The 25,404-nt window shown below is 55.6% G+C and overlaps 7 protein-coding genes across 7 annotated transcripts; 4 read left to right on the top strand and 3 right to left on the bottom strand.

The window, feature by feature from the left end:
- The first annotated feature begins 135 nt into the window (after nucleotides 1-135).
- IE81DRAFT_297320 (hypothetical protein) lies at nucleotides 136-1,889 on the top strand. Its single transcript, XM_025512157.1, has 3 exons — nucleotides 136-869; nucleotides 944-1,181; nucleotides 1,247-1,889. The coding sequence occupies exons 1-3, from the start codon at nucleotides 193-195 to the stop codon at nucleotides 1,712-1,714; spliced, it is 1,383 nt and encodes a 460-aa protein (XP_025372897.1). The 5' UTR covers nucleotides 136-192; the 3' UTR covers nucleotides 1,715-1,889.
- A 236-nt stretch (nucleotides 1,890-2,125) lies between these two features.
- Nucleotides 2,126-5,359, bottom strand: IE81DRAFT_285231 (hypothetical protein; the record flags this gene model as incomplete). Its single annotated transcript, XM_025511627.1, has 10 exons — nucleotides 2,126-2,353; nucleotides 2,438-2,616; nucleotides 2,685-2,943; nucleotides 3,015-3,203; nucleotides 3,264-3,424; nucleotides 3,495-3,800; nucleotides 3,871-4,023; nucleotides 4,090-4,191; nucleotides 4,269-4,393; nucleotides 4,470-5,359. The coding sequence occupies 10 exons, from the start codon at nucleotides 5,357-5,359 to the stop codon at nucleotides 2,126-2,128; spliced, it is 2,592 nt and encodes an 863-aa protein (XP_025372896.1).
- Nucleotides 5,360-5,709: 350 nt separating this feature from the next.
- Nucleotides 5,710-10,979, top strand: IE81DRAFT_308902 (P-loop containing nucleoside triphosphate hydrolase protein). Its single transcript, XM_025512385.1, has 7 exons — nucleotides 5,710-6,101; nucleotides 6,172-9,821; nucleotides 9,891-9,930; nucleotides 10,004-10,263; nucleotides 10,338-10,494; nucleotides 10,570-10,700; nucleotides 10,777-10,979. Exons 1-7 carry the CDS (start codon nucleotides 5,772-5,774, stop codon nucleotides 10,874-10,876), a joined length of 4,668 nt encoding a protein of 1,555 aa, XP_025372895.1. The 5' UTR covers nucleotides 5,710-5,771; the 3' UTR covers nucleotides 10,877-10,979.
- Nucleotides 10,980-13,249: 2,270 nt separating this feature from the next.
- Nucleotides 13,250-14,578, bottom strand: IE81DRAFT_167305 (hypothetical protein). Its single transcript, XM_025510589.1, has one exon. It carries the CDS (start codon nucleotides 14,158-14,160, stop codon nucleotides 13,402-13,404), a length of 759 nt encoding a protein of 252 aa, XP_025372894.1. The 5' UTR covers nucleotides 14,161-14,578; the 3' UTR covers nucleotides 13,250-13,401.
- Nucleotides 14,579-15,550: 972 nt separating this feature from the next.
- IE81DRAFT_285315 (hypothetical protein) lies at nucleotides 15,551-15,994 on the top strand (the record flags this gene model as incomplete). Its single annotated transcript, XM_025511631.1, has 1 exon — nucleotides 15,551-15,994. A coding segment is annotated over one exon (444 nt), but the record flags the coding sequence as incomplete, so codon positions are not given.
- A 2,388-nt stretch (nucleotides 15,995-18,382) lies between these two features.
- Nucleotides 18,383-19,477, bottom strand: IE81DRAFT_339283 (hypothetical protein; the record flags this gene model as incomplete). The annotated part of the gene is made up of 4 exons (XM_025515568.1): nucleotides 19,181-19,477; nucleotides 18,913-18,983; nucleotides 18,811-18,857; nucleotides 18,383-18,771 (listed from the first exon to the last, which is right to left on the bottom strand). The coding sequence occupies exons 1-4, from the start codon at nucleotides 19,337-19,339 to the stop codon at nucleotides 18,383-18,385; spliced, it is 666 nt and encodes a 221-aa protein (XP_025372892.1). The 5' UTR covers nucleotides 19,340-19,477.
- Nucleotides 19,478-19,699: 222 nt separating this feature from the next.
- On the top strand, nucleotides 19,700-22,669 carry IE81DRAFT_297307 (translation initiation factor eIF-3b). Its single transcript, XM_025512156.1, has 5 exons — nucleotides 19,700-19,922; nucleotides 19,998-20,183; nucleotides 20,281-20,584; nucleotides 20,650-21,493; nucleotides 21,559-22,669. Exons 1-5 carry the CDS (start codon nucleotides 19,846-19,848, stop codon nucleotides 22,392-22,394), a joined length of 2,247 nt encoding a protein of 748 aa, XP_025372891.1. The 5' UTR covers nucleotides 19,700-19,845; the 3' UTR covers nucleotides 22,395-22,669.
- Nucleotides 22,670-25,404: the final 2,735 nt, after the last annotated feature.

The raw sequence follows: 25,404 nt of genomic DNA, 5'->3' as shown, positions 1-25,404 counted from the left end.
CGCCTCGCTCGATGGATCACGTGTGTCGCGCCTCGACTCGGGGCGCCCATGCTCGCTCGTGGTGCGCGCTCGGACATCATGACGACAGGCGTGTACAAGGTCCCACAGCAGCGTGCATGTCGGCTATCACGATCGAGGGTAGTCACAGTGAGTGTCGACTTCTCCTCCTGCCTTGACCTACTTCGCCATTTCATGCAGCTTCAGACAGACTTATCACCTACGGCCCGACGCCACTTCGACTACCATTCCGCAGACTTGCATCAAGGACAGCGCACTCACTATTGTCGATTGCACCTGGTCATCTTTGGCGCTCCTTTTGCGTTGCACGACTTTATGCCCGTCCCAACTGGGAGGCAGTCCGCAAGAGAGGAGAGCAGCAGCCACGAAATTCTTCTTGCTCCCGACGCTTCTTTAAGTCGAGGCAAGAGCGCTCCGCCCACCTCGCACAAAGCAGGCATAAGCCTGTCCACTGGTCGTTATCTATCGGCACTGACGGATCGTACAGCAGCTGCTACAGCTTGGAATCCTTCGCCATACGGTACACCCTCTGCTTACGCCCCACCTTCCAACGCTTATCCATTCGATTCGACCGCTTCTTCCAGTCGGAACTCACCTTCGCCTGTAGCGTGGCATCAGGGAGCTAGAATCAGATCTGGCGCTGCTCCGAATCTGGACGCGACGCACTTGGAGAGGGATCAGAACAAAGGAGCTTTTGCGCTCGATATGAGCAACGGAAGCGGTGCTTCAAATGCTGGGACGGGTGCGGGTACCGGAGGTACGGGTGGTGCGGGAGGATACGACTACGGAAGTGTTGGAGCGCTTCCTGCGCCAGCTACGGGGCCCGGCCGGACATGGGGAGCAACGTCGGGGTGAGTCTTGGTGATGTGCTTACTTGCCAGGGGTCGCATGAGTCGCTGAATCGCCTCATTCCTTCCTCTTGCAGCACTTCTCGAACGCACTACCATCTCTCGCGGCAAGAGGTGCTCAAGGGAGTGGCCAATCGATTCGTGCATTCTACGGCGTATCTGTATTTCTATGGAGGTATGGCAGCAGTCAGTCTCTTGACAGTCGCTCTCAGCCTGTTGCAAGATTGTCCCGGTCCGCTGTTCTACGGACTCGAGCTTGCCATCAATGCGGTGCTCATCGCAGAGGTCACAATCAGGGGCTACGCATTCGGACGAGTAAGTTGTGATGCGCATCACTTCCAGTCTTGCACTTGTTGACACCCTTTGTGTGGCCCTTTCAGCAATTCTGGAAATCCACGTTCAACATCATCGATCTGTGCCTCGTCATTCTGTGCGCCGTCACGCTAGCCGTCATTTTCTTCTCTCACGACTGTTCGCCCTACAGGCGAGGTACAGGCGAAGCGCCTTCACCCGGAGACGACCTGCCAGGTCACGGCGGACGAGGGGGCAAAGGAGAAGAGCTGCTAGACTCGATCCTGCTCATCGTCCGTAACGGCGTGCAGCTGTTCAGGCTGCTCTCGGTGGTGAGGAGGAGCGGAAGCAACGTGACTAGCAGAGTAGCCAACATCGATCTGAACGCTGCAAGAGACTTTAGCCTGGACATTGATCTGGAGGATGAAGGTGCTGCGGCGAGGGAAAGAATGGCGGATGGTGGGGACCCGGGAGCAAGGAGAGCGAGGATGGATCGAAGAGGCACTCGACCAGAGGAACAGGGCTTGTTCGATGAAGACGAGGACGACGAGCTTTGAAGCGGTCCATCACTTGCGGCACGACTTCTCTTGTATACTTATGCCTTTCTTGGCTTCATCGTCTAGCACACATCGTCGATGCTCTCCGTTACAATGTCATCGCAACAAATGTATTCGCATGAAGCATCGGTCCCATTCTTGTGATAACCGAGATCACTAAGAAAGTCTGTCATGCGATGCAGTGATCGATTGCAACAATGTGTAAAATTACAGTGGCCTCTCTCGAATAGCCGGCGCTCACTTGCGCTTGTCGCTCGCGCTGCCACCAGAAGCAGTGTTGCTTTCCCTGGGCTTCGACGCTGAGCCCTCGCGATTGCCTCTCGACTCCCTCTCTTCTCGGGGTCTTTCAAAAGCAAGTGATCGTCGAGTCAATGAGCTGATGCATTATTCATCGCTTTTCTGCGCATCTACTCACCTCCTGAAACACAGAAACTCCAACGCAGTAGCTTTCCTGCTCGCCACGAGCGTCTTCTTGACCCCTTCCAGCTCTCGCTGCAACGCGTCCGCTTCGCTCGCAGATGCGGTATCGCGCACATATTTTCGGCTGATGGTGTCGTAAATCTCTTTCAATGTCGATTCGGTAGAGGAAGAGATGTACTGCGAGAGCGTTTGATGGAGAAACTCGATTTCGAGCGTGGCCTGTGCAGGAGTGCCAAGGCATGAGCGAAACGAATTTCTCGTACCGCATGCGTGCTCTGATCTACAGAGCGCGCGGAGACTCACCTGCAGCATCCCTCCCATGCCGAATCTCGTGATCTTATTGAATGCGTCGAGGATGACTTTGACGAGCTCGCTGACCAGCGCAGATATGGTGCGGGAGACGAGCGGCTTGGCGATAGATCTGACCTGAGCGTGCACTTGCACCAATGACAGGAGCGCTTCGTAGATGAAAGGATGCACCTCTGACACATGCCGCCTACACGTCAGCTCGAGTCCGTCGAGACTTAGCGCGGGAATTGCTGCTGCTCACCGGAAGGTTTCGGAATGGCCTGCCAATTGATTCCGCTCTCCAAGATGCCCTTTCTAAAGATTTCGGAAATAGCATCCCCTTTCCTCTTCACAAAGTCCGTGAAGAGAATCTCATCTAATTGTTGCGCCACCTCTTCGATCGTCTTCAGATCCTCCGACATCTTGACGTGGAAGGCTTCTTGAAATTGTTTCGCCAGAGCCGGGATGATGGTCTTGCTGAGGTGTGTGAGATTTGTGACGCTCAGCAGAATCCGGGTGTCCTGGAGGGGTCATGAGATTGAGGATGAGCAAGGAAACGGCACCCGGCTTGCTGAGCGCGCAAGCGACGCACCAATTCTTGCACGTCCAATGTAATGCGCGAATCCCCAACCACCTTGTGACTGGTGGTCATCGAAGGATCCAACGGATCGAACTCCGAGAACGCTAGGTGAACCAGCCCATCCAAAAAGGCGTACAGCGCGTCCAAAAAGCTAGCCTTGATGCGGGCAGAGAAGTCCGAGTGCACAGTATGCTGTGACGACTCGACAGGAGTGTCTTGTCAGCGCGATGGAGCGTTGAAAGAGTGCATATCATTTCTCACCTTGGAAGTTGTGGGCTCAGAACCTTCTTTGCCACCAGCGATGAAATAGGCAGAACGAGCATTGGACTTGTGAAAAGTTGCGAGATCTCTGAGATAAAGAGTGGTCGCTTCCTCATCTGGATTCAAAGTCCAATCTTCGAGCATGTAGAATACTTTCGCGTCTGCAGTCGGCGGAAAAGTGCCCTTCCATCAGCTAACGCAATGGGAATTGGCTTCTCACGACATACGCACCACTTTGCCACAAGTTGCACAGCACCTCGGTGAATGCGAAGCGCGTGTTGTTGAGCAAGCTCTTGAGACTCGAAGGTGTCGAGCCCACGTTGAGAGCAGCGAGCTCATTGACCGCATCTGCGAGATCGCTGAGCGTCAACCTCATGTAGTGAGCTGCCGTGACGCTGCACGTCCTGGACGGCACCCATTCAGGAACGGGAGAAAGCGGATTGCGAGCCAGAACGCCCACATCCGTGAGGTTGAAAAATTGTGACAGTAGCGACACGTAGTTTTCGACGCTCTCCGTTGCCCAAGACCGAGATTGTGCTACAATTGTTGGAGACTAGAGCCGAAGTGCGAGGATTGGGTCAGGGTCAGTCTGTGCCGGCTGGTGCACGAGTTGCAGGTGCGCTCACTCTGCTTTTCAACTTGCCATCGAGCTGCTTCTGACAGACGCGCCAGAAGCTGGGCAGCGTCTGCGCCAACGTCTCCGAGAGGTTTTTGATTAGCTCATGGATCGCCTTCCAGCCAGCAGCTCCCAGGTTCCGATCTGAAGCAGATGCACGAATGGAGTGTGAGCTTGGCTCTGTCTACCGCTTTGCTTCGCGTCTCTCACCGTAGCTCTGCTCTTGCTTTGTAAGCTCTCGGATGCATGCGAGTACATCTTTAGCCTGATCTTTTGGTCCTTTGGAGGTGAGACTGTTGACGGCCGCCGTTGCTGTAGACGCAAAGAGCGGTCAAGGTCGACAGCGGTCAGACAAATGAATCTCGAACGATCTCTCCAGCGCATCTCACACGTACCCTGGATTCTAGCTGCGTGCGTGTCGTATGCAGCCCGCATCAGAGTGCGAATATGCTCATGCTGGGATTCTAAGAAGACGGAAACAGGATCCTCTCTCGAATCCAGCTCGAGCAAAACCCTGCACGCGGTGGTGAGCATTGGGGCGTTGAGCATCTCGGCGTACGCGTTGCAACGAGCATAGCACATAGACTCACTCGATGGTCTGCTCTTGCTCCTCTACGCCGCGTTTGGGCTCCCTCAGAAGCGCAAAGAGCTGTTCCTGCATGTCCATCATGGTGGCCTCTACGGCATCCCACACCTTCTTGAACACTCTCTTCTGCTGCGCTTGCTGCTTCGAGTTGCCGGCTGATCCATCAGCAGTGTTGAAAGCCAACAATTGTCCAGGTCGACTGTCCAGCATGTATTTGCCTTTCTTGTAATCCCTGAGCGCCACATCGTACCTTTCCTGCGCAATGGCTTCTCCTAATGATCCAGGCAGGTTGAAGAAGAACCTGCTCCTTTCAAACACGCCCAACGTCGATCTCAGCTTTGCAGCTTTCAAGTTGTTCTCCAGCACTGGCATAAAGACTTGATCCGCCTTGGCGCTTGCTTGAGCCAAGATGTCCTTCAACTCCTTGACTCCATAGTCTGCATCTGGTCTCAGTGGTCCGCCACTGCCATCTTTCATTTCCCTGTACACGCCATCGGTGGTCGCCTTGACAGCGACGAACCTATCAAAATTGTCCTGTACCAGTACTTTCAGCGCTTCGCTCCTCTGCGCGATCGAGTCCTCCAGATGCTGCACAGCCCTGCTCAGATCGGCAAAGGTAGCATCTGGGTGCAGTGTGGAGAGATAAAGCTTTGGATCAAAAGCTTTGGACGATAGCAAGATCTGCGATCGGGTATCTTTGGGCAAGTTACGGGTGACGGACTGTAGACCTTGTCGAAGACCCAGCGCATCGGGCTCATCGGGCAGGATTCCGGCTGACGAAGGCCCGGCTGCTCCACCTTCTACATCTTCAGCATCTGTCCATTGTGTCGGATTGAGCGTGTCCAGCTTGTACATCTTCAGCAGCTCCGTCTCGTCCACCTCCAGAGACGTCATTATGAATCCTTGCGGGGTGAAGGGAGCGTCTGAGGTGATGGGACCAAGAACATTCGAGTGACTCGCCCACGCTTACCACGTCGAGAGCTGCTGTGGGCGCTTGAAAGCACGTCTGGCAATGTTGAGCGTGAGGTGAGCCGGACTTGGCAAGTGAGAGACAGCCACACTATTAATCGTAAATGAGAACCAACACCTGCAACGGCGTGAATCCGTCCGTGCACTTGTGCCTGTCACGTGATGGTCCTGGCGCCTTCTCCACCGTGCAACTTCTTTCTCGACTCGCATGCTGGGCTGACAAATTAAAGTCATTCGCAAATATGCTTGCAAGCTCCGCCTTGCTCTGTCCATCACATCGCTTACGCTCGCTTGTCTCGTTCACATCAGCCTGATCCGTCAGTCAGAACTCGTCAAGATGGCAAAGAAGAAGAAGGCTGCGCTGAAACCCAATCCAGCTCGCGGGTTCGCAACGACCAGCGTTCCTTCCAAGAAGGAAGATCCTCCCTCTGGGGCATCATCAGGCACGAGCACTCCCCGCACGCAGACTGCTGAAGAGCAAGAAGCGGCTAGATCAGCTGCGGATGAGCTGGGCTTGGGTACTGGAAATGCGCCAAATGCGGTTGGCGGGTATGGGAAGGGCAAGGCACAGGAATGGACAGAGGAGATGGCGGAGGAGATGGCGCTGCAGCTCGTCACGGACAGAGTGTGGGACAGAAGCGAGAAGGAATCAGCGAGGCTTTGGAAGGTGAGATGATGCGCATACATGCAACGTCATGCCTGAACTCTCAATGTTAACACTCCGAGGTTACCCGCAGATCATCGAATATGATAGGCGGCTGGCGGCTTCCTTGCCGAGCTTCATGATGGACCCGATACTGCGGGATCAGATCCTGTCTCAAATTCCAGCAGATCCTCAACCATCGCAAGGCAGCGTAGCCTTTTCGGCGCTAGTGCCTAGTCTCACAGCTACTTCTTCAGCCACCTCACTTCTGGCTCGAGGTCTGACCACGCACTCCTTACTCCTCCGACTCGGATTCACGCCTGAGCAAGCAGAGCAAGCTCTGAGCAACACGCCAAGTGCAGACGTGGACGACTGTCTCGCTTGGCTCTGGACACGTTTGGACGATGAGGAAGTCGATAAAGCCCGCGCGCGGTGTAATAGAGGCGAGCAAATGGGCGAGGTGGAAGATGCTACTATTGCGCCAAAGCATGACGGATTCTCATTCGAGAGGGGATCTCCTCAGAAGGCCGCACCGCAGCCTAAGGTCGTAGAAGCGCGTGCTCCCATTCTCGAGCTCAGTCCTGGAGAGCTAGCAGCTCGCAGGGAATCCATACGGCAGTGCGCCAGGAGCGCCCTTGCGCTAGCTGCAGAGCTCGAAAAGTTGGAGGAAGAAGTAGATGCGCTAGAGGATCCGATTGGAGCGTACGCAAGATCGAAAGCTGGTCTGATCCAGCTCGACAGAGTCTCGGCCACACTGAGCAAAGCCAAAGCAGCAGGCAACGAGTCAGAAGCGCCAGGACTGCTTCGGGCAGAGGTGAAAGAGGCGGAAAGAAGGATAGAAGTTGTGAGACCTCCGCTTGAGCGAACGAGAGACGCGGTCAGCAAGGGCAAATGGTTTGATAGGAAAGCGGGAGAAGAGGCTTTCAGAGTGGAGATGGAAAAGGACAAGGAACGACAGCAGAAGGAAAAGGAGGAGAAGGAGGCAAAAGAGAAGGAAGAGCGGTTAGCTCGCGGCTTGCCGGATCCGAATGGCGAGGCCGATAACGTCGCTCAATCTTCTGCAGCTCCCGCCGCCAAGACTGATGTTGAGTCGTCCACTCCGCAAGGAGCAAACACAGACAAAGATGCACCCACCGATGCCGCTTCGGATGCCGGGTCAGACGTCGGAAGCATTGCATCGGACGGCATGTTTGGAGATATGCTCAATGAAGCACCGACACAGATAACGGATGAAGAGACGGGAGGTGTGGTGCATGTTTGGCCTTTACCGCAGCCAGCTCTGAAAGGCAGCGGAGGCGGCAAGCTACCCCGATCACTGCTCAACGAAGCACTGAGGAGAGTGGACATGGCTGCCTCAGCCAGATATCAATCCCTCGGTGGAAAGAGTGTTTGCCGAGCTGCTCTGATCTTGCGGTGGACCCCTCCTGGAGTTGGCAAGGTGGTGGTGGACACCTACAAGCTTACAGGCATTGGAGCTGGCTCGCCTTCGGCTGCTGAAGAGCTGCTTGCTATTGTGGCGCTCACATGCATGGAGCGAGACAGGCATTACGAGCGCAATCTAGGCAAGGGTTGGCGAGAGTGGTGGGATGAAGTCGAATCTGCGCGTAAAGCGGAACGAGACGCTAAGAGGCGCACACACGTTGAGAAGGTGGGGACCCTGCTTGCTGCTAGACTTGATGACGAGCGTCACAGGGCAGATGAGAAGGATAGGCTCAAGAAGGCAAACGCTGCTGCGGCTGCTTCTGCACCTGGCGGAGCTGTCACTCTTGCAGGTCCACCAAACGGCACTGAGAGTCCGGACACTGAAGAGCAGAAAGATGTGCAAGCCCCGTCAACTGTGCAGCCTTACAGCGACGCAGAGGCCGAGGCGACGAGAGCGATGTGGCAGCGCACCACTAGCAGCAATCGTTTCGCGCAGATGCTGCCAGGTCGACAAGGTCTGCCGATCGCCAAATTCAAAGACACCATTCTGGAGACGTTGCACAAGAATCAGATCTTTGTGCTCTCTGGAGAAACTGGATGTGGAAAGTCTACGCAGGTGCCAGCTTACATTGTCGAAGCCTGCATGGCGGCTGGACAGCCTTGCAAAGTGTACGTCACGGAGCCGAGACGTATCTCTGCTATTTCGCTTGCTGAACGTGTCAGCCAAGAGCTGGGCGAGGCGCCGAACGCTGTCGGATCGGACGACAGTCTGGTTGGTAGCGGGGTGCGTCTTGACAGCAAGATTGGTCGCAATGCCAGGTTGGTCTACGCCACTACCGGTATTGTTCTTCGCATGCTTGAAAGTGGAAGGCTGGAAGGCGTCACTCATATCGTCCTTGACGAAGTGCACGAACGATCAATCGAGTCTGACTTCTTGCTCATCATTCTCAAGACGCTCATGCAAGTTCGTACGGATCTCAAAGTCATCCTGATGTCGGCAACTCTCGACGCAGAACGCATCAGTGCGTACTTTGGAGGATGTCCTACCATTGCTGTTCCAGGCAGGACTTTCCCTGTGGACGTGAGGTATCTAGAGGACGCCGTTGAGCTTACGGACTACACCATCGAGGACGGATCGCCCTACGCGCGGAGGCCAAAGAGATGGAATGACCGCAAAGCTGATGTGCCAGGCAACAGAGCCAAGTTGACCTCGACCGAGGCTGAAGAGGAAGCACCAGACCTTGATGACGATGATGAGCAAGACGGGCCCGCAAGCACGACGACTACAGAAGAGATCAAGAAGTACAGGCCGAAGACCATCTCTACGCTTGACCGTATGGATGAGAATGTGATTCAGCACGAGCTGATCATCACCTTGCTCGAACGCATCTGCTTCGAGGACGATACATTGAGACCGTATAGCCCGGCTATCCTGATCTTCATGCCTGGTATTGCGGACATCAGGAAGCTGACCGATCTTCTCAACGGTCATCGCTCGTTTGGCTCTCAATCATTCCGCATCTTCCCTCTGCACTCGACCATCTCCAACGAAGATCAAGGCTCCGTCTTCAATGTGCCGCCCAGAGGCGTTCGCAAGATCGTCATTGCGACCAACATCGCCGAGACGGGTATCACCATCCCAGACATCACATGCGTGATCGACAGCGGCAAGCATCGCGAGATGCGATTCGACGAGAAGAGGCAGCTGAGCAGATTGGTCGAATGTTTCGTCGCCAAGAGTAACGCGAAGCAGAGAAGAGGACGTGCTGGACGTGTCCAAGAAGGTCTGTGCTTCCACCTCTTTACCAAGCTGCGACATGACAAGTACTTTGCGGACCACCCATTGCCCGAGATGCTCAGACTGTCATTGCAGGATCTGGCGCTGAAGCTAAAAGTCATGAAGGTTCGCATCGGCACCAGCATCGAGGACGCTCTCAGCAAAGCTATGGACCCGCCTTCCAGCGTCAATGTTCAGCGAGCGATCGCAGCACTGGTCGAAGTCAAAGCTCTGACCGCGTCCGAGGAGATTACGGCTCTCGGCCGACACTTGTCACGTCTACCGCTCGATGTGCATATGGGCAAGTTCCTGCTCATTGCGGCGCTCGTCGGAGCTCTGGATCCAGCGTTAACCATCGCTGCGACGCTCAACTCTAAGTCGCCCTTCATCACGCCGTTCGGACGAGAGGCTGAAGCTGACAGAGCCAAGGCTAGCTTCAAAGCGGGAGACTCGGACTTTGTTACGTATGCGAAAGCATTCGCAGCTTGGAGACGCGCCATCGACAACAATTTCGCGAGGCAATTCTGCACGAAGAACTTTTTGAGGTGCGTCATAGGGTTTTCTTGCGGGATTGGTGACGTTTGCTCACTATTGATGCCTGCCATATTCCACAGTCCGCAGAATTTGCAGGGCATAGAAGAGCTCAGGTTGCAGGTCAGTCCGCAACAGCTGACGAGTGGTTGAGCACGAGGGCATGCTGCTGATTTCGATACCCTTGGCTCAACAGTACTTTGGCTACCTCCTCGATTCCGGCTTTGTGACTGTAAACGCAGAGGCCAAGCAAGACTTGGCAAAAGCTCGCTTCAGATCTGGAAGGAATGCAAAGCCTCTGATGATTCCCGAGCACTTGAGCTTGAATGCCAACTCGCTCGCCGTACTGAATGCTGCGCTCTGTGCTGGCTTGTACCCCAAGCTGCTAGCTATCGATTCTCGGTCCTACCAGATCCGCACGATCGGTAACAATGCACCGGCTGCTATCCATCCTAGGTGCGTTTGGTGCCGTGCGACTGCTACATGCTCGTTCTTGCAAGGCTCACACGTTCTTGCGCTTCTCGATGCAGCTCGGTCAACTTCCGCTCTCGTCTTGGAGACTTGCCTAAGGGCTTCAATCATCTCGTCTACTTCACGCTCATGCAGAGCAAGAAGCTGTATGCCTGGGAGACTGGAGCTGTTGATGACAGGGGCATTATATTGATGTGTGGTGATGCCGACTTCAAGGTGAGCGGCGTTGCGATGGCGGACGATGTTGTTGCTTGTGACTGACGCCTCTTGTGTGCTCCTGCCTATCTACAGGTCACGTCGAGTAGTCTTTTCATCGATCGTCAACGCATTCGCTTCTTCATACCCGACTCCAAGACGCTTTTGGCACTGCGCCTCCTGCGAGACCAGCTGTCAAAGTTGATCAACTCCTCGTACCGCAACCCGTGAGTCTAGCGAGGTCGCCCGTCATCATCAGCGGGAGCGCGTGTATCTGACCATTCGTGTTTGCAATTTGTGCAGCGGGAGAGAGTGGACGCAAGATCAGCGGAATTACTTCGATCTTGCGACGCAAGTTTTGGGCATGGGTGCAAATGACAAGGATAATGTTATGCAAACTTAGAGAAATCGACATTCACGTTCCTCAATAGACACCAAGATAGACCTGCTTCATTGAAAGACATGCCTTCGATTATATCTCATTGGAAGAAAGAAGAACATATGAGCATTCTCAAATTTGATTTCTTTTGACCTTTCACGTGTTTCAATGCGCCTGGTCTTTGGGTGATCTGGCCCACAAAGACGTTCAGATCCAGTGGGGCAACGCAGCTCACATCTGACACGTCCATCCCGACATTCCATCCGTAGCGACTGTGGGACCGCGTGCGCAGCGGCTCGCGCGTTTCATCAGACCTTGCACGTGCGCGACGCGTGTCAGGCCCTAATCGTCAATATTTAAGAACCAAACCGCGACTCACGATTGCCTTTCGCGCTAAGAGACCCCTGCGTGGCTTCCTTTGTGTTAAGGGCAGAATGCCAGTAAACACCTCGTTGCTGGCTCGACGAGATGGTCTCGTGGGCTCAGAGGTGGTGAGAACCGGGTCCTGCGTTGTCGAGATGGGACAGCGGACGCTCTCGCGTCAGTTGAATCACGACACGAGTGCGCGACTGCGGACAAGAGAAGCCTAAAGCTGATCGACCATCCAGACGCCGAAGCGCGGATGGCCGTCCTTTGCGTAGTCACGATGATCACAGTGCAGCAGTCGAGTTGTGCCTAAATGTGCGCGCTAAACCTTTACTCTGCCTGCCCGCCGTTGCCCGATGAGCCAGCAAAAGCGCATTTCAGATATCGCAGATCTGAACGCCGGAGAGAACGAAGCGCGCTCAGGCCTCACTTCGAAGAGGTCACGCGGCACCACCCTTTGTACAAGTCGCGGTGATCGGACACAGGAACGCGGCGTCGTGGACGAAGTCAAAACGAAGCCGATGCTGGTGCTCAGCAGCAAGCTCACGCAACGTTCAAAGCAAGTTGAGAGGCTGACATTCGCATGGTCGGCAAAGCAAAACAGATCGGTATCGTGTGTAGAATCACATGAGGCAGAGAGCGAAGAGTGGATGACCGGAATGAACGCAGAGAGCTCTTCTGCTGTGCGTTCGGTAGAAAAGGAGGAAATCAGTTTCGGAACCCCCTTGTATTCTCGTGGAGTACGACCAGCGTCTTGACCATCTGTCCTTTCGTATCAGCTATGTCATCAGCACATCGGAAGAGCGATGCGCAGCCTGTGACTGCTGGCTGTCTTCACCTTTGTCTGCTTGAGCATGATTGAACCTCGGTGTATTTGTGTCCACGCGTCCCAACGGCGGGTTTCCCTGCTGCTCCGCTAGTTGCTTGCTCCATTGATCGACAATATATTCCAGCGATGACGCATCGTGAGTCCAACTCTCCAAAGATGCGAATGATTCTGGCGTGAGCTGAATGGCACCAGAGCTGCTACCGTTCTTGACCAGGATGCCGCTGGGTATGGGCACCGAGAGAACCATCACTGGTTTGGCGTCCTCGCTGATGTCCATGGCGTCTGGGACCTCGATCGCGACAAACATGTCCCTTGCTGATTCGGTGCTGAGACCCATGGCCATTTGCGACGCAATCTCGGGCGCGCTCGGCCAGTCCGTGATTGCAGCGCCGATCGCGTGCGCAGATGGGTCGCTAGCAGCATTCGGTGCAAGGCTGGGGCTGCGAAACCCGCTCTTCCTTGGACTCATCAGTGAGGTCGCGGAAGGGGCTGTGCCAGGTCTCAACTTCGGTGTCGTGAGCCCCGAAAGCAGGGCATTTTCAGCTGCACCGAGCGCAGCCGAGAGGTGCGAATCCAAGCAGAGGTCGTCCCAGTCCAGCTGCGCAACTCCATATGCGTCGAATAACAGCGCAGCGTCCTCATATCGCTCACTGCATGCGTAGGGAGAGGGCTCCGTGGATGCGCCCTCTCCGCTAAGCTCAGGGTGCTGCCGCTCAAAGCCCTTGATTGATGTAGAAGGCACAGAAAGCTGTTCCGTATGCGGTGACGCGGTGAAGCATGCCAGGGTGGTGTGTCGGTTGTACCCCAGTTGCAATCGGGTATCACTCGTCAAATCATCGAAAGGTGTGCTGGGTCTGCTGCCATTGTCCACAGTTGTGTCTAAGCTCGAGACACCAGAAAGATTTCGTTGTTGAGCAGCGCTGCTATCTGCGGTCCACGATTGAAGGCTGTCTGCCTCACTCGAGCCGTCGCTGCCAGTACTCGATATCCGTCGTGCGCTCCCATTCGGCAATCGCTGTCGTTTCTGGTATAGCTCTGACGGCAAGCTGAGCTCTGCGTGAAGCGTCCGCCCTTTACGCTTGCTTGAAATCGAGCTCGACGTCACACTTGTTGCATCGAAGTCAAATTCGAGACTGAGGTCTGTCTTGATCGTCTCATGCGCACCTCCACGCGCATGATACTTATGCGTGCCTTGCTTAGTCTTGCGGTTCCGTCGGTTTTGGAACTGCGCTCAACAGGACTCGGTGTGTCAGCCAAGTTGTATCGCAAAGATGTGAGCGTCATCAGTGCAGGCCTTTGGCCAGGCCGCAGCACTCGCATGCGTGCAGCTCCCGCATCCGCTATTCCACGTCCTTCATCCACACATTCTGCTCTTCCATGTGCGAGCGTGCCTAGTGTCGGTACCTGCCTTTTCCGCCGGGCATCTCACCGTCGGAGCATCCTTCGAGTACACCCGCGACGCTCGACTACTCATCGCTAGTGTACTCACCCAGATTGTGACCTGACGTGGTTCGAGGCCAGTCGCTGCGGCTAGACGATGCTTCTCGGCCATCGTGATTGAATGTGCGCGCTCAAAAGCTTTCTCCAATAGTGCAGTCGCTGCGGTAGAATGGCCATGCGATACGCCATGCGCAGTGTCGAGGTTAGAAGTGGCGGAGTCATGTTTGTGCTCTGGGAACAAATCATTGTTGAATCGTGTGACACCGTCCCGAATGCATTGAATCAAAACGTCCTGCATGCGAGACAATCCTTGAGCATGTTTACGGCGGAACGCCGCCTGCATTGACTCCAAATAGGATGCTTCTGGGGTGGAGAGGGCGGTCAAGCGATAATAGGCCTCCAGGTAATGCGCATTGGCCTGTCGTGTCCAGACATTGCACATCTCCACGTACTTTTCTTCAAGAGCGTTCCGAGCACTGGGCGAGATAGGGTACAGCTTGAGATTGAAGCCCGAGAGGAGTTCATCGCGTGGGGCGTCTAGAAGAAGAGGTCGCAACGATGGGCTGATCCTGTCTGAAGTCGATGCTAAAGGCTCTGCACCCATGACCCTCAGCATCGCATGGGCAGTCTTGTTGATGGCCTTGAGAGAATCCGACAAGCAGCCTTCGACCATCTTGTGCGCCCACTTGACGATGCTGGCCCTATCCACTTTGGTCCTGCTACGTTCGCTCAAGTCTAGCTTTACTGTGTAGACTCAATGAATGGGGAGTCACCACACCACGACGGGTTCCACAACGTTCCTTAAAGAAAGGCGGGCCCCGGAATGAAATGGTTGTTGATCGTTGAGGTTGGGCTATTGGGCTTGGGCAATGTTCGACGGCGCGTGATCGCTCTGGCCAAGAATGGAGGTATGTGTATTGAAGCTGAGTGAGGAAGTGAGCCAAAAGCTGTTTGCACCTCCAGGCCAGTAGTACGGGTAAGTGTCATCGGTGATTTGGACAAGACGCCTCCATCATGTGTACGAGGCACCAGTAGTAGTGCAAGCTTCACGCCAGCAACGCGTCCACATCACCCAGGACTCGATTGATTGTCGGTGTGCCACGCTTTTGTCCACGCTTCGTTTCCTTTGTCCTCGCGCCCATGCACAGCGCCTGTCGTGGCCGCGATCTGTGCCCTTGTGCGCGCAGATGCGCGGGCACAGATCCGCGCGCATACGAGTATATACCGGTATACACTCCAACTCACCACCACGCGAGCTCACGACTGTTTCGTTACCAGACTGGCTCATACAATCTCGATAGTCGCAAGTCTCAAATACTAACGGCTCACGACGCCACGCCAGACTTGCTTTTTGGCGGACGATCACACGCCGAAATACGGACTTGCGCATAGGACTACTTCAGCCTCTGACCCAACATGACCTAAGCCGTATCTCAGATGTCCATGCCTCAGCATACCAGCATACATCCTTCCGTCTACCCTACTCAAGTACTTCGCGTCGCACGTCTATGAGAACAATCGGATCAACGATGAGCACGCAGCAACAGCAACCGACCTTGCAATCTTTGCTGGCTCTGCTTTCGCAGAGCGAGGAGGAACTTCTCCTCGCCGCCTCCAATCCCGCTGCTCTGCACAAATTTGCACAGTCCTACGGAGCGATCCTGAAGTCTCTTCAAAGTCTGCCGTCACTGGGGACTAGGGAGCACGAGAGCATCGTGACTGCAGTCACTCGGGTGGAGCGGATTGCGGCTCACTTTAGAGAGTGCGAGCAAGAATTTGCACGGGTTCGCGCGGCGCTTGATCACGACTGCGAGAAAGAACTTGCAGAGCATCGCGCATCCTTGAAGCGCCTGAGTTATCGCAAAGGTTTGTCGGAGTCCCCTCCACACCTAGTTGACGTTGCGCCGAATGCAGCCCAGACGCCGCTCAGCAATGTGGACTGGAGGCTCAATGCAGTTCCCCTTCGAAGATGGTATCGTGAGAATCTGTATGACCCCTTCGTCAACGCCACGACCAAGGAGGCTCTCGTGAGGGAAATGGCAGCCATGCCCAAAGCAAAGCGTATGAATGCGGAGCAGTGCACCCTTTGGTTCATCAACGCTCGTCGCCGAAGCGGATGGACCGAATTCTATCGCCAATTTGCCTACGGGGAGAAGGACCGAATGCGCATCCTCATTCAAGCGTTAGAGAAAGACCGCTCCGCAGAGTCCAAGCATTTGCACGAGATGTTCGCCATCGACCACAAGGGACGCCGCGCCACCTTCATGAAGGTCAACAAGGACGTCAAGGACTGCATCGCTGCGTTCGAACGCATGCTCAGCTGGATCCACCAGGGTGGCCAAGACAGAGTCGGAGATTGGCTAGATGAAGTGCTGGCAGAGGCAGCTGCGGAGCGTGCCGCGTTGGAAGCGCAGGGCTTTGACTCCCCACAGGCGCACACTTCTGTTGAAGTAGCGCCTACGCCTGGTCCAACGCGGCCTATGCGAGCATTGCCAACTCGTTCAGCCGGCAAGGAGCCAGCAGAAGAGTCACGTCCGATTCGAGGCTCCAAACGTGCGGGCCAGAGGGCGTTGGGTGTCAACACCGGCAGCACAGCCAGACAAGCTGCGCGCAACGCTTCAAGCTCTAGCACGGAAAGCTCGAGCAGCAGCGTGCCATCCCTCGCGATGAGCCAAGACTCGGCGTCTTCAACTGCCTACTCCACCATCAGCTCTGCGTCGAGCTCGCCCATCAACAAAGATGGCAACATGGCGACTCTTTTGTCCTCGCAGATTGGCCCAGCAAATGCGGACGTTCTGCAATCGATTCTCGGCTTTGCCAACGAAAGCCAACCCAAGCACTTTGGCGATGCCGCCTCGCTTCCCAATGCTTTCGCCGCTAGTCGCAGTGCTATACAGGCACGAGCCCTGAACATGCATGATGGATTGAAGACGCCGATGCAAATTGATGCTACAACCCTTGGCGAGAGCAATGTTTCCACGTCCGTCGACTCTGACAGCAGCAGCGATAACTCGCAAGAAAGGGGCCACAGCATTTCTGCGTTTGAGACCATTACGCTTGCGGACGTTACGCCAACAAAAAACAGCGTGCGAAAGAGCTGGCTGCCTTCACAAACCGCTGGGCAATTCACTTTCGGCATCGGTGCCGCAACAACACCTGCAAATGCTTCTGCTTCCACGGACCAGCCATCCTCTGCGCAAGACGCCGCCACGACCTGGGAACCTTTTTCCTTTGCTATTCCTGCGCCGTCAGCAAGCGCGCAAGCATCTCCCAGCAAGACCAAAGCAGCAGAGTCTGCGACCGACACAACAGAGCCTTTTGCCTTGGGCACGCTTGCATCCACCTTGGACACTGAAGAAACGAACGAAGCGGACTTCTTGACTTTGGAATTCCTCAACTCTGTGACCGAAGCCAATGCGCAGGACAAAGAGATTGCTAGCTGGGCCGTCTACAACTCCGACTGGCCAACGCCTGGACTTGCTGGCCTGAGCGACTTTGAATTCCTCGAAGCGCTCGCTACTCAGCAGTGAGCTGGACAATGGAACCGGCTACGCCAATCACTTGTCCATCCACTCGTCACCACATTCTGTAGTCGTTGCGGATGCTCGGAACACGCTCTTGCTCGACTGCTTTGATTCGTTTGCCTCTAAGCCTGCACCACAAGCCCTGGATCTACAGTCCGCTCTCGATACTCACATTCTAGTTCACCACATACATTGCTTTGTCCCCATCCGACAGCGGCCCATCCACTTTGCTCTGCGGGCTCCAATCCAGGCGCCCGACCTCTCCTTTACCGACTCTTGCGATGCTTCCTACATGCCACCCCGTAACGTCAATCAAATCTTCTTGAGCCTGATCCATCTGTTCTCTTGCGAGCCATCCGGGCGTGAGATCCGAAGTCACTGCGAGCACGCGCACAGCTGGAGTGGATGCGCCTCATCCATCCGCGCGCGGGCGCCTTTGTCCTCGAAGGCGCGGCTGCGCCAATTGATTAATGCCATGAGCGTGGGCGTGGGCGTGGGCGTCTTGAATGCCTCTTGATTGCTTCATCTTGAACGAGGGGTGCCATCATGAGATGCTGGACAAAGGCAAAGAGGCGTACAGATCTCAATCAAGAATCTCACGCAAATCCAGATCAATCTGTTTTTGTCCTCTTTAGGGCACTGGGAGCTGTGCGCTGTGGATGTTTATGCGGGGCGATGCAGAAGCGGGCGAGCGGGCGAGACACGCCGCTGCGAAGCGCTGCGCGCTGCATGCAATGCAACGACAAACGCGAACGAGAACAAGAACAAGAAGGGAAGGCGAACACGTAAGTGGCCGGGCGAGGACAAGAAATTTGAGCGCAATCTGCGTTAAAGGTGTACATTTCCCTTTGTTCTTGTTTCTTGCGGGCGTACGCTGCGCGAAGGGGTAAATTTGAACGGGCATCGACATCGAGATGATCTGGGCAGAGAGGGGGTTGTGGAAGCGTATGAATCCACGTGCGTGCGTGCGTCTCTGCGACAGATTCACGATTGACGACGGTGATGAGGAAAGTGCATTCACGATTCTCACACGAGGCATCACTCACGCCACCACGATTCTGCGACTCGTAGGCCTGACTGCAGCACGACTCGCGTGACTCTTTCTTACTGGACAAGCGCAATGAGTAAAAGGTGCCATCTTGCAATGGTGATCCCAACTCGTACAGCGTACCGTACAGGGCAGAAAGCACGAATCGCACTTGTTCCCCATGACGATGTGTATAGAAAAGGTGCTCATGACAACACCGCACTTAGTTCAGACAACGACCCTCTAGGCCAAGAACTGTGATCGTGATTCGTGTCACTTGGATGATACCGGTCTAAAATACATGAGATGACATGAACACCGATCAAGAGAAGTGTTTGCACGGCCTAAGTAGCGGTATTTGGCCCAGCGCTCCTTTTGATGGTGATCTTGACCCGATTTGCAGCTGCCGGGCCAGGCGTACTCGAGCTCGCATTCGCCGCAGCGTCCACCTCCATAGCATGCGCATCCTCTTCTCCCTCTCGTGTCGCTTCACCACCGTTCTGATCAGCAGATGTCTGCTGCTGCTGCTGCGCAGCAATCTCCGCCGCTTTCCTCTTTTCCTTTTCCCCAATCACATAAGCATCCACCGCTTCGCGCGATTGCGAGATGCTTCGTCCGCCCTTGGCATCCAGCATGAGCGATGGGTCAGAGGGACGATCGGCACTTTGCAGATTGGACCCGGGTTTGGGTGGTAAGGCGGTACGTGATGCTGCGTACTCTTGCTCCGTCGTGGCTGGATGAGCGATTGGATGTTGTGGACGCGTGGGCAGACCTGGAGCTGCTGCACCTAGCTCTGCATCTAGATACTCGTACAACAGACTGCAATAAAGCATGAGCGTCGAGCTTTCTATGCGCGGTGACGAGACCCACTCACGCTCTCTCGAGCCTCATCCTCTGCAGGTTCCGCTTGATGCGCAACGTCTTCAGGTAGACTCGCTCATTCTCCTGCGAATGACAGCGGATAGGGGACGAAATCAGCTACTGTTCAAGCGAGAGAGATCGCTCCTCTACGAGTCATACAGCATTCCGCCACGAATAGCCACACATAAGTCCTGCACCTACTTCCCGTCTTCAAGTCAAGCTATTCCCCTCCACTCCCGGCCATTCAGCCGCCACGCCGCTCCATGAAAGCCAACACTCACATTCTCAATCTCCCTGACCTTCTTCTTGAGTTCCTTGTACTTGTTGCGATACTTGGATGCATTGGTCTGAACTGCTATCGCGGATCTGTAAGCTGCTGATTTGGGCCCTCGAGGTCCTCCACCCGTGCCGGTATTTGATCCGCCTGCTGCGCTCGACATGATGAGGATTCTGCGATCGACGTTTCCACCACGCGGCTGCGATGCTGTGATTGGAGGTATGGCGATACTTGGTCGGGTGCGAGCTCGTCTCGAGCCGTTGATAGTAGTCTCGAGGGTTGGATGGCGGATGACGATGCAAGAGCAGACAGCTGATCATACGCCAGCTTCGATGCTGCATGGAGCTTGTGGAGAGCGGTCCTATCATATGTTCCACGGTTGCGCGCCGCGCGTAAACGAGCGCATCACGTGTGTGCGATTCGCGTAGCGCGCGATCCACGTGGCTGCCACACCGCGAAGAACTCGAACGAGGAAATCTCGCGACACGAAAGCATCACATCGCATTGACAACTTGGTGTGGTGGTCGACTTGTGGATCTGGCGCCTCAGCATATCCTCGTTCCCACTCAGCATAGCATAGCATTGCATCAACCAGACGTAACATTGTTAGGAACTGGACTTCAGAACGGATCCTTCGCCTGAAGTTTCACGGGATCGCTGCGCCGCAATATGGCACCCGACGCTACTGCCGGACCTTCGGTCCAAGACGGCGATGAGGAGATTGACTTTTCCGACATTGTCGCTCGGTAAGCTCACCCACCTGCCTGGAACGCGCTGTCTCGACACGATTAACACTACTTTGTGCTCTTTGCTATTCGCAGCTTTGCAATCAAGTTCGATGAAGGGTTGGACGATGTGATTGTGGTGGATAATGTTCCTCAGATCATGCAGGACAGGCAACAACGTTTGTTCGAGACGATCATCAAGAGATTCAAGAGCCATGCTGGAATTGACGTGCCCATCGATGGAATGCACATCCCGTACGGCGAAGATGGAAACAGCAAGGGGTGCGTATACAGCAGCAAAGGGTACATCCATGCTGCATATCCCGTGCGCCACGGAGGAGGAGCATACACGCTGACCTCGCCTGCTTATGGCGTCCAGATACATCTTTATCGAGCTGCGCTCTCCTGCAGATGCCACTCTGGCGTGCAGATTGATGGATGACTACCCTTTCGACAAGCGACACAGATTCGCAGTAAACCGCTTTACCGATATCGAAAAGCTTGCGAACCTGGACGAAGAGTATCAGGAACCTCCTGCTGAGGAGTACCAAGATCGCGAGCACCTCAAGAGCTGGCTGCTCGATTCTTCCGGTCGCGATCAGCTCGTCATGTGCCGCAACGACGATGTGCAAATCGCTTGGCACAACCGAAGCAGTCCGCCTGAGATCGGTCACGAGCGTCAGGTGAGTCGTGAAGAGCTTCAGAGACGCTAAAGGCGGTGACTGACAATGATTTTTGACCTCGACAGCGCTGGACCGAATCATACGTGCAATGGTCGCCCCTGGGAACTTTCCTTACGACCTTCCACAGGCAAGGTATTGCGCTTTGGGGCGGTGCATCCTGGGAACGTTTCATGAGATTCGCCCATCCTGGCGCTCGCCTTGTCGACTTTTCTCCCAACGAAAAGTACATGGTCACCTGGTCTCCCGAGCCCATCGCCATTCCTGATGGCGCTCCTCAAGGCCCTCAATTCTTTGCGCCGGACGACGAGGGCAACCGGGTCGCAGTGTGGGACGTGCGCACTGGCCACCTGCTTCGTACCTTCCCTGTTGCTCAACAAGGCGAACAGGGCAAGGGAGGCGCTGCTGCGCCTGCTTTTCAATGGCCCTTGCTGAAGTGGGCTGGAGACGACAAGTACTGCGCTCGAGTGGTACCCGGCAAGCAGATCAGCGTCTACGAGCTGCCTACTATGGGTCTGCTCGACAAGAAGAGCATTGCAATCGAAGGTGTTGTCGATTTCGAGTGGTGTCCTCTGAGCGACAAGGACAAAGATGCGATCGAGGCGTGGGGAGATGGGACCAACCCCGCCAAGGGAGCTCGCAAGCCCAGGGAAAACATGATCTGCTTCTGGCTGCCCGAGGTTGCGAACCAACCTGCTCGCACTTCCGTCATGTCGATCCCCTCCAGAGACATTGTCAGATCCAAGAATCTGTTCAATGTCTCGGATGCCAAGATCCACTGGCATCCGCAAGGAGACTACCTTTGCGTCAAGGTTGACCGTCACACAAAGACTGGAAAGTCTCTCTTTTGCAATTTTGAGCTCTTCAGGATGCGGGAGAAGGATTTCCCCGTCGAGTCTGTCGAGCTCAAAGGTGAGTGCCAGCAGTCCGATGTTGCGCGACGATGCCCGGCTGACCTTTTGCGTTGCCGTTTGTAGACCCGGTCACTGCATTCGCTTGGGAACCCCAAGGTTCTCACTTTGCCGTCATTTCGTCCAACGACCCCAACCTTGGTGTGCAAGCACCGGGCATCACCGTCAAGACGCAGCTTAACTTCTTCCACATCGATCCCAAGAAGGGCGACTTCCGCCTGCAAAAGATGATCGATGGAAAGACGTTCAACACCGTCTTTTGGTCGCCCAAGGGTCGTCACGTCGTCGTAGCTACGCTGGGCAGCGGACAAAAGTTCGACCTGGAGTGGTACGATGTCGACTTTAATTTGGAGCTGAGACAGGGCAACGCGGCTACTGATGCGGCTGAAGATGTCAAGCTGATCGGATCTGGGGAGCACTACGGCATCACTGATCTGGAGTGGGATCCCTCGGGTCGCTTTGTGGCGACCAGCGCATCCGTCTGGAGACATACCTTGGAGAACGGGTATGCAATTTGGGACTTTAAGGGGCAAGAGCTTCAAAAGCACGTGCTTGACCGTTTCAAGCAGATTCTCTGGAGACCTCGACCTCGCTCGTTGTTGAGCAAAGATCAGATGAAGGCGGTCAGGCGCAACCTGCGCGACATCGGCAAGCAGTTCGAGGCAGAGGACGAAGCGGAAGAATCTCAATTGGCGCTGAAGAATAGAGAATTGTACGAGCGCGTGCTGGAAGAGTGGCGCGCTTGGCGCTCTAGAGCGAAGAAGGAGTTGGCGGAGATGAGACAGGACTTGGGAAGAGAGGTCGTTGCGCTGCCCGAACAGCTGGAGGAGGAAGCGACCGAGACGGTGCAGGAATGGTTGGAGGAGATTCTCGAGGAGACTGAAGAAGTCATCGTTGGTTGATCCGCACGTGCATCTCATCCATCGCGCGCTTACCCTCCCAGTCCCCTGTATGCCCTTCCCTTGCTCGCACTTGCCCCAAGAAGCTCAACTTCGCGACATGGCCTTGTCACGTGTGTGTACCTCTTGTCAATGTCATGCCCTTCACATCCATTTCTCTCGCCTGGGGTCCGGAATGAAGGGAAACGCATCAAGCATCCGTACAGGCGAGTCGAGCTTGAAGCCTACTTGTCATTGTTCCAGTCTTTTGAGTGTGTTGCGTGTGCCAAGGAACAGGTAAAGCGGGAGATGAGGACGGGCGGGGGGGATGCGAAGAGGAAAAAGGGGAACATCCAGGGGAAAGAAAAGAGTCGCGTGGCGCGCATTAAGAGAGAGAGAAGTGGAGGGGCCAAAGTGCGTTCGAGCTTGTAAGACCTTTGTATCTGTGTGGGGTGCTACACGAGCGAACAAAGAGCGAGGAAAAAGGGGGCCGTCGAGGTAAGGCAAGGGGAAAATAGTGTCCAATGTGATCTTCAAAGACAGCTGTGCTGAGAATGATGTAAAGGTATGGGGTGCGGGTAACGAGCGTGTGGAGAATTAGGAATGTGCAAGAGAGCTGCCTCTACGAAAGTGCCAATCCAAGCGCAGCAACTGCTCAAGAAGAGATGGGTTGGGCAGAAAGAGCGAATCCTTCCGCTTGCGAGTAAGTCACCAGCTCGGCCTTTTGGGATGGCGCGTCCATGGCCAAGCTTCCATTGGGGGTCAAAGCAAGACCTGCGCTGCTGGCGTCCGTGGATCGCGTCGATGCGGATCCATGAGAACCGTCGTCGTCGCGCTCCTGAGAGCCTTCGCTGGGATGAGCGCTCAGCGCACGGCCGTCTTCCGAAGGACGCTCAGCACTGCGGGCTGCGTCTGTCGTGGTGACGGGACGCAGAGCTGCAGCGTCGACCTGCTCGGCTTTGCCATTGGTGACTATGGTCGGCTTGATTGGGGCAGGAGTGGAGCTCTGAAATGCTGCTCTTGTACCAAAGCCTGCCGCGCTCATCTCGGGATTTACGTAAGCTCTGGCAATGCGCATGTCCTCCTGCGAAGGGCTCGCAACAACACTCTTGGGTGGGGCCTGCAGCTTGGCTGGCATCTGCGCTGGACGGGGCTGCGAAAGTTGCTGAATGCTAGTGGTGGGAGACGCATCCGGCGAAGTCTTCGGGGGCGTAGGCGAAGAAGGAGCGCTAGCTGTGCGATCTCTAGCAGTCTTGAAGCTATCCGCGGGCGTCGACCTTCCAGAGGCTCCAACACCTGCCGGGGCATTGCTTCTTTTTGCAGAGACACCAGTCTTTGCTGCAGCTGCCGAGGAAGCTTGGCTACCAGGCGGTGGCGCGCGTGGAGCGAAGCGAGCCATAAAGCGTGCAAACTTGCCCCCTTTGGAGGTATTGCCAAGCTCGTCAGACGAGCCAGGTCGTCTGTTGGAGGGCAAGACGACGTTGGAAGCGCTCTTGCTGGCCGGTAGACTGGCGCGGTAAGATGCGGGCGCAGTAGACTTTTGCTTGCCGCCAGCTGCGGTGGGCAAAGGCTGAGCTGGAAGCTTCGGAACAGGTGGGTCTGGACCCTGGCTTGCTGCGGCATTGCGAACATCTGGCGAAGTAGCAGTACGAAGGATCTGCTTAGCAGGCACAGTCGCAGGCTTGCCCGACGAAGGTGTTGGCTGTTGCTGAGCGGCCTTCTGCGAGCTAGTCGCACTCGCAGGCGAAGCGCTCTTCTGCGGTCCGGCGTTCATCAACGTGGCCGGATCGAGGCTGCTGCCCTTGGCTCGTGTTGCGGAATCTGCGCTGGCAGAGCCCTTGCTGGTGCTGGTCAGGTCGACAGCGGAAGCCGAGGCAACGGGCAGAGTAGCGCTAGGCGACGGCTTGACCTCCGTGCTGTTGGTCTTCTTGCCTCCAAAGAAGGACTTGCGAGCAGCGCGTCCGAACGTCGCAAATGGCGACAGGTGATCTCCTGCTCCCGCGGTTGGAGCAGAGGTCTGCCCCTGCTTCGTTTGAGGTGAACGAGGAGCTGTTGCGCCCTTTGCTTGTTCCACGTCAAGCTTCGCAGGCGCCGTCGAGGAGGGTAGGCGGAGCGGTGCTGGTGCTGCTAGCGAAGTGGAGGATTGCTGTTGAGATTCGACAGACGCGCTCAGAGGGCTAGGAGTCTTCGTCAGGGTAGTTCGGCTAGCCGTGGTCGATGCGTCGGGCGTCTTCGTACTTGGTGTGTTGCTCAGACGATGTCCAGCCTTTTCCTTGGATGCTCCAGCTCCCATCGAGTCCTGCGACTGTTGTAGCTGTTGCAAAGCGATCTTTGCATCCGCCGCAGCAAAGCCGACGTCTTGCTCGGTGTTGATCGCACGAGCAGCAGCAGAGCTGCTAGGAGGGTGAGCAGACGAACCAGAACCAGTCGAGGCTGCCTTTTCCTTCAATCCCGTCGAGCTAGTCTTCGGAGTGACGGTCCTACTGGGAGCTCTGGAGCCAAAAGGTGTCGAACGACCGCTTTTGAGCGGCTTGGTTAGACCTTGATGCATCGTCTCTGGATTGTGCATGCTCATCTGGAGTACGCTTCGCTTGGGCGTACCGTTCGCCAAGCCACCCGCAACATCGCCGGTGCTAGCATTGCTAGGTCCCCGAGAGCGCGCATTTGCAGCCACCTGGTTTGGCGTGTGGTAAACGCTCGTGCGGTTGGCATACGTGCCGCTCACGTCGTAAGGTGAGTCACCACCCATCGTTGGAATGCCAAATGGGTCTGTGCCCTCGAGGCCTTCGGCTCTGCGAGGTGGCAAAGACGGGTAAGGACCTGCTCCGAGGCCTGCGAGCATGTCATGGGGCAGGCCCGACAGCTTGGCTTTCTGCGTAGCGTATGGGGAGCCTCCAGGGACATTCAAAGACGACTGGGATCGGCGCTGCGCAAGAACATCTAGCGTTAGCACGAGTGCAAGTCAACATGTGCGACGCTCGGCATCAACTCACGGGATCGAAGCGAGGCAAGTCGGCGCCACTTATGCGAGGAC

This window comes from Ceraceosorus guamensis (assembly GCF_003144195.1).
Source record: "Ceraceosorus guamensis strain MCA 4658 unplaced genomic scaffold IE81scaffold_4, whole genome shotgun sequence".
NCBI lineage: Eukaryota > Fungi > Basidiomycota > Exobasidiomycetes > Ceraceosorales > Ceraceosoraceae > Ceraceosorus > Ceraceosorus guamensis.
Note: the sequence above shows the minus strand (reverse complement) of the source record. Positions and strands in the feature narration are given on the sequence as shown.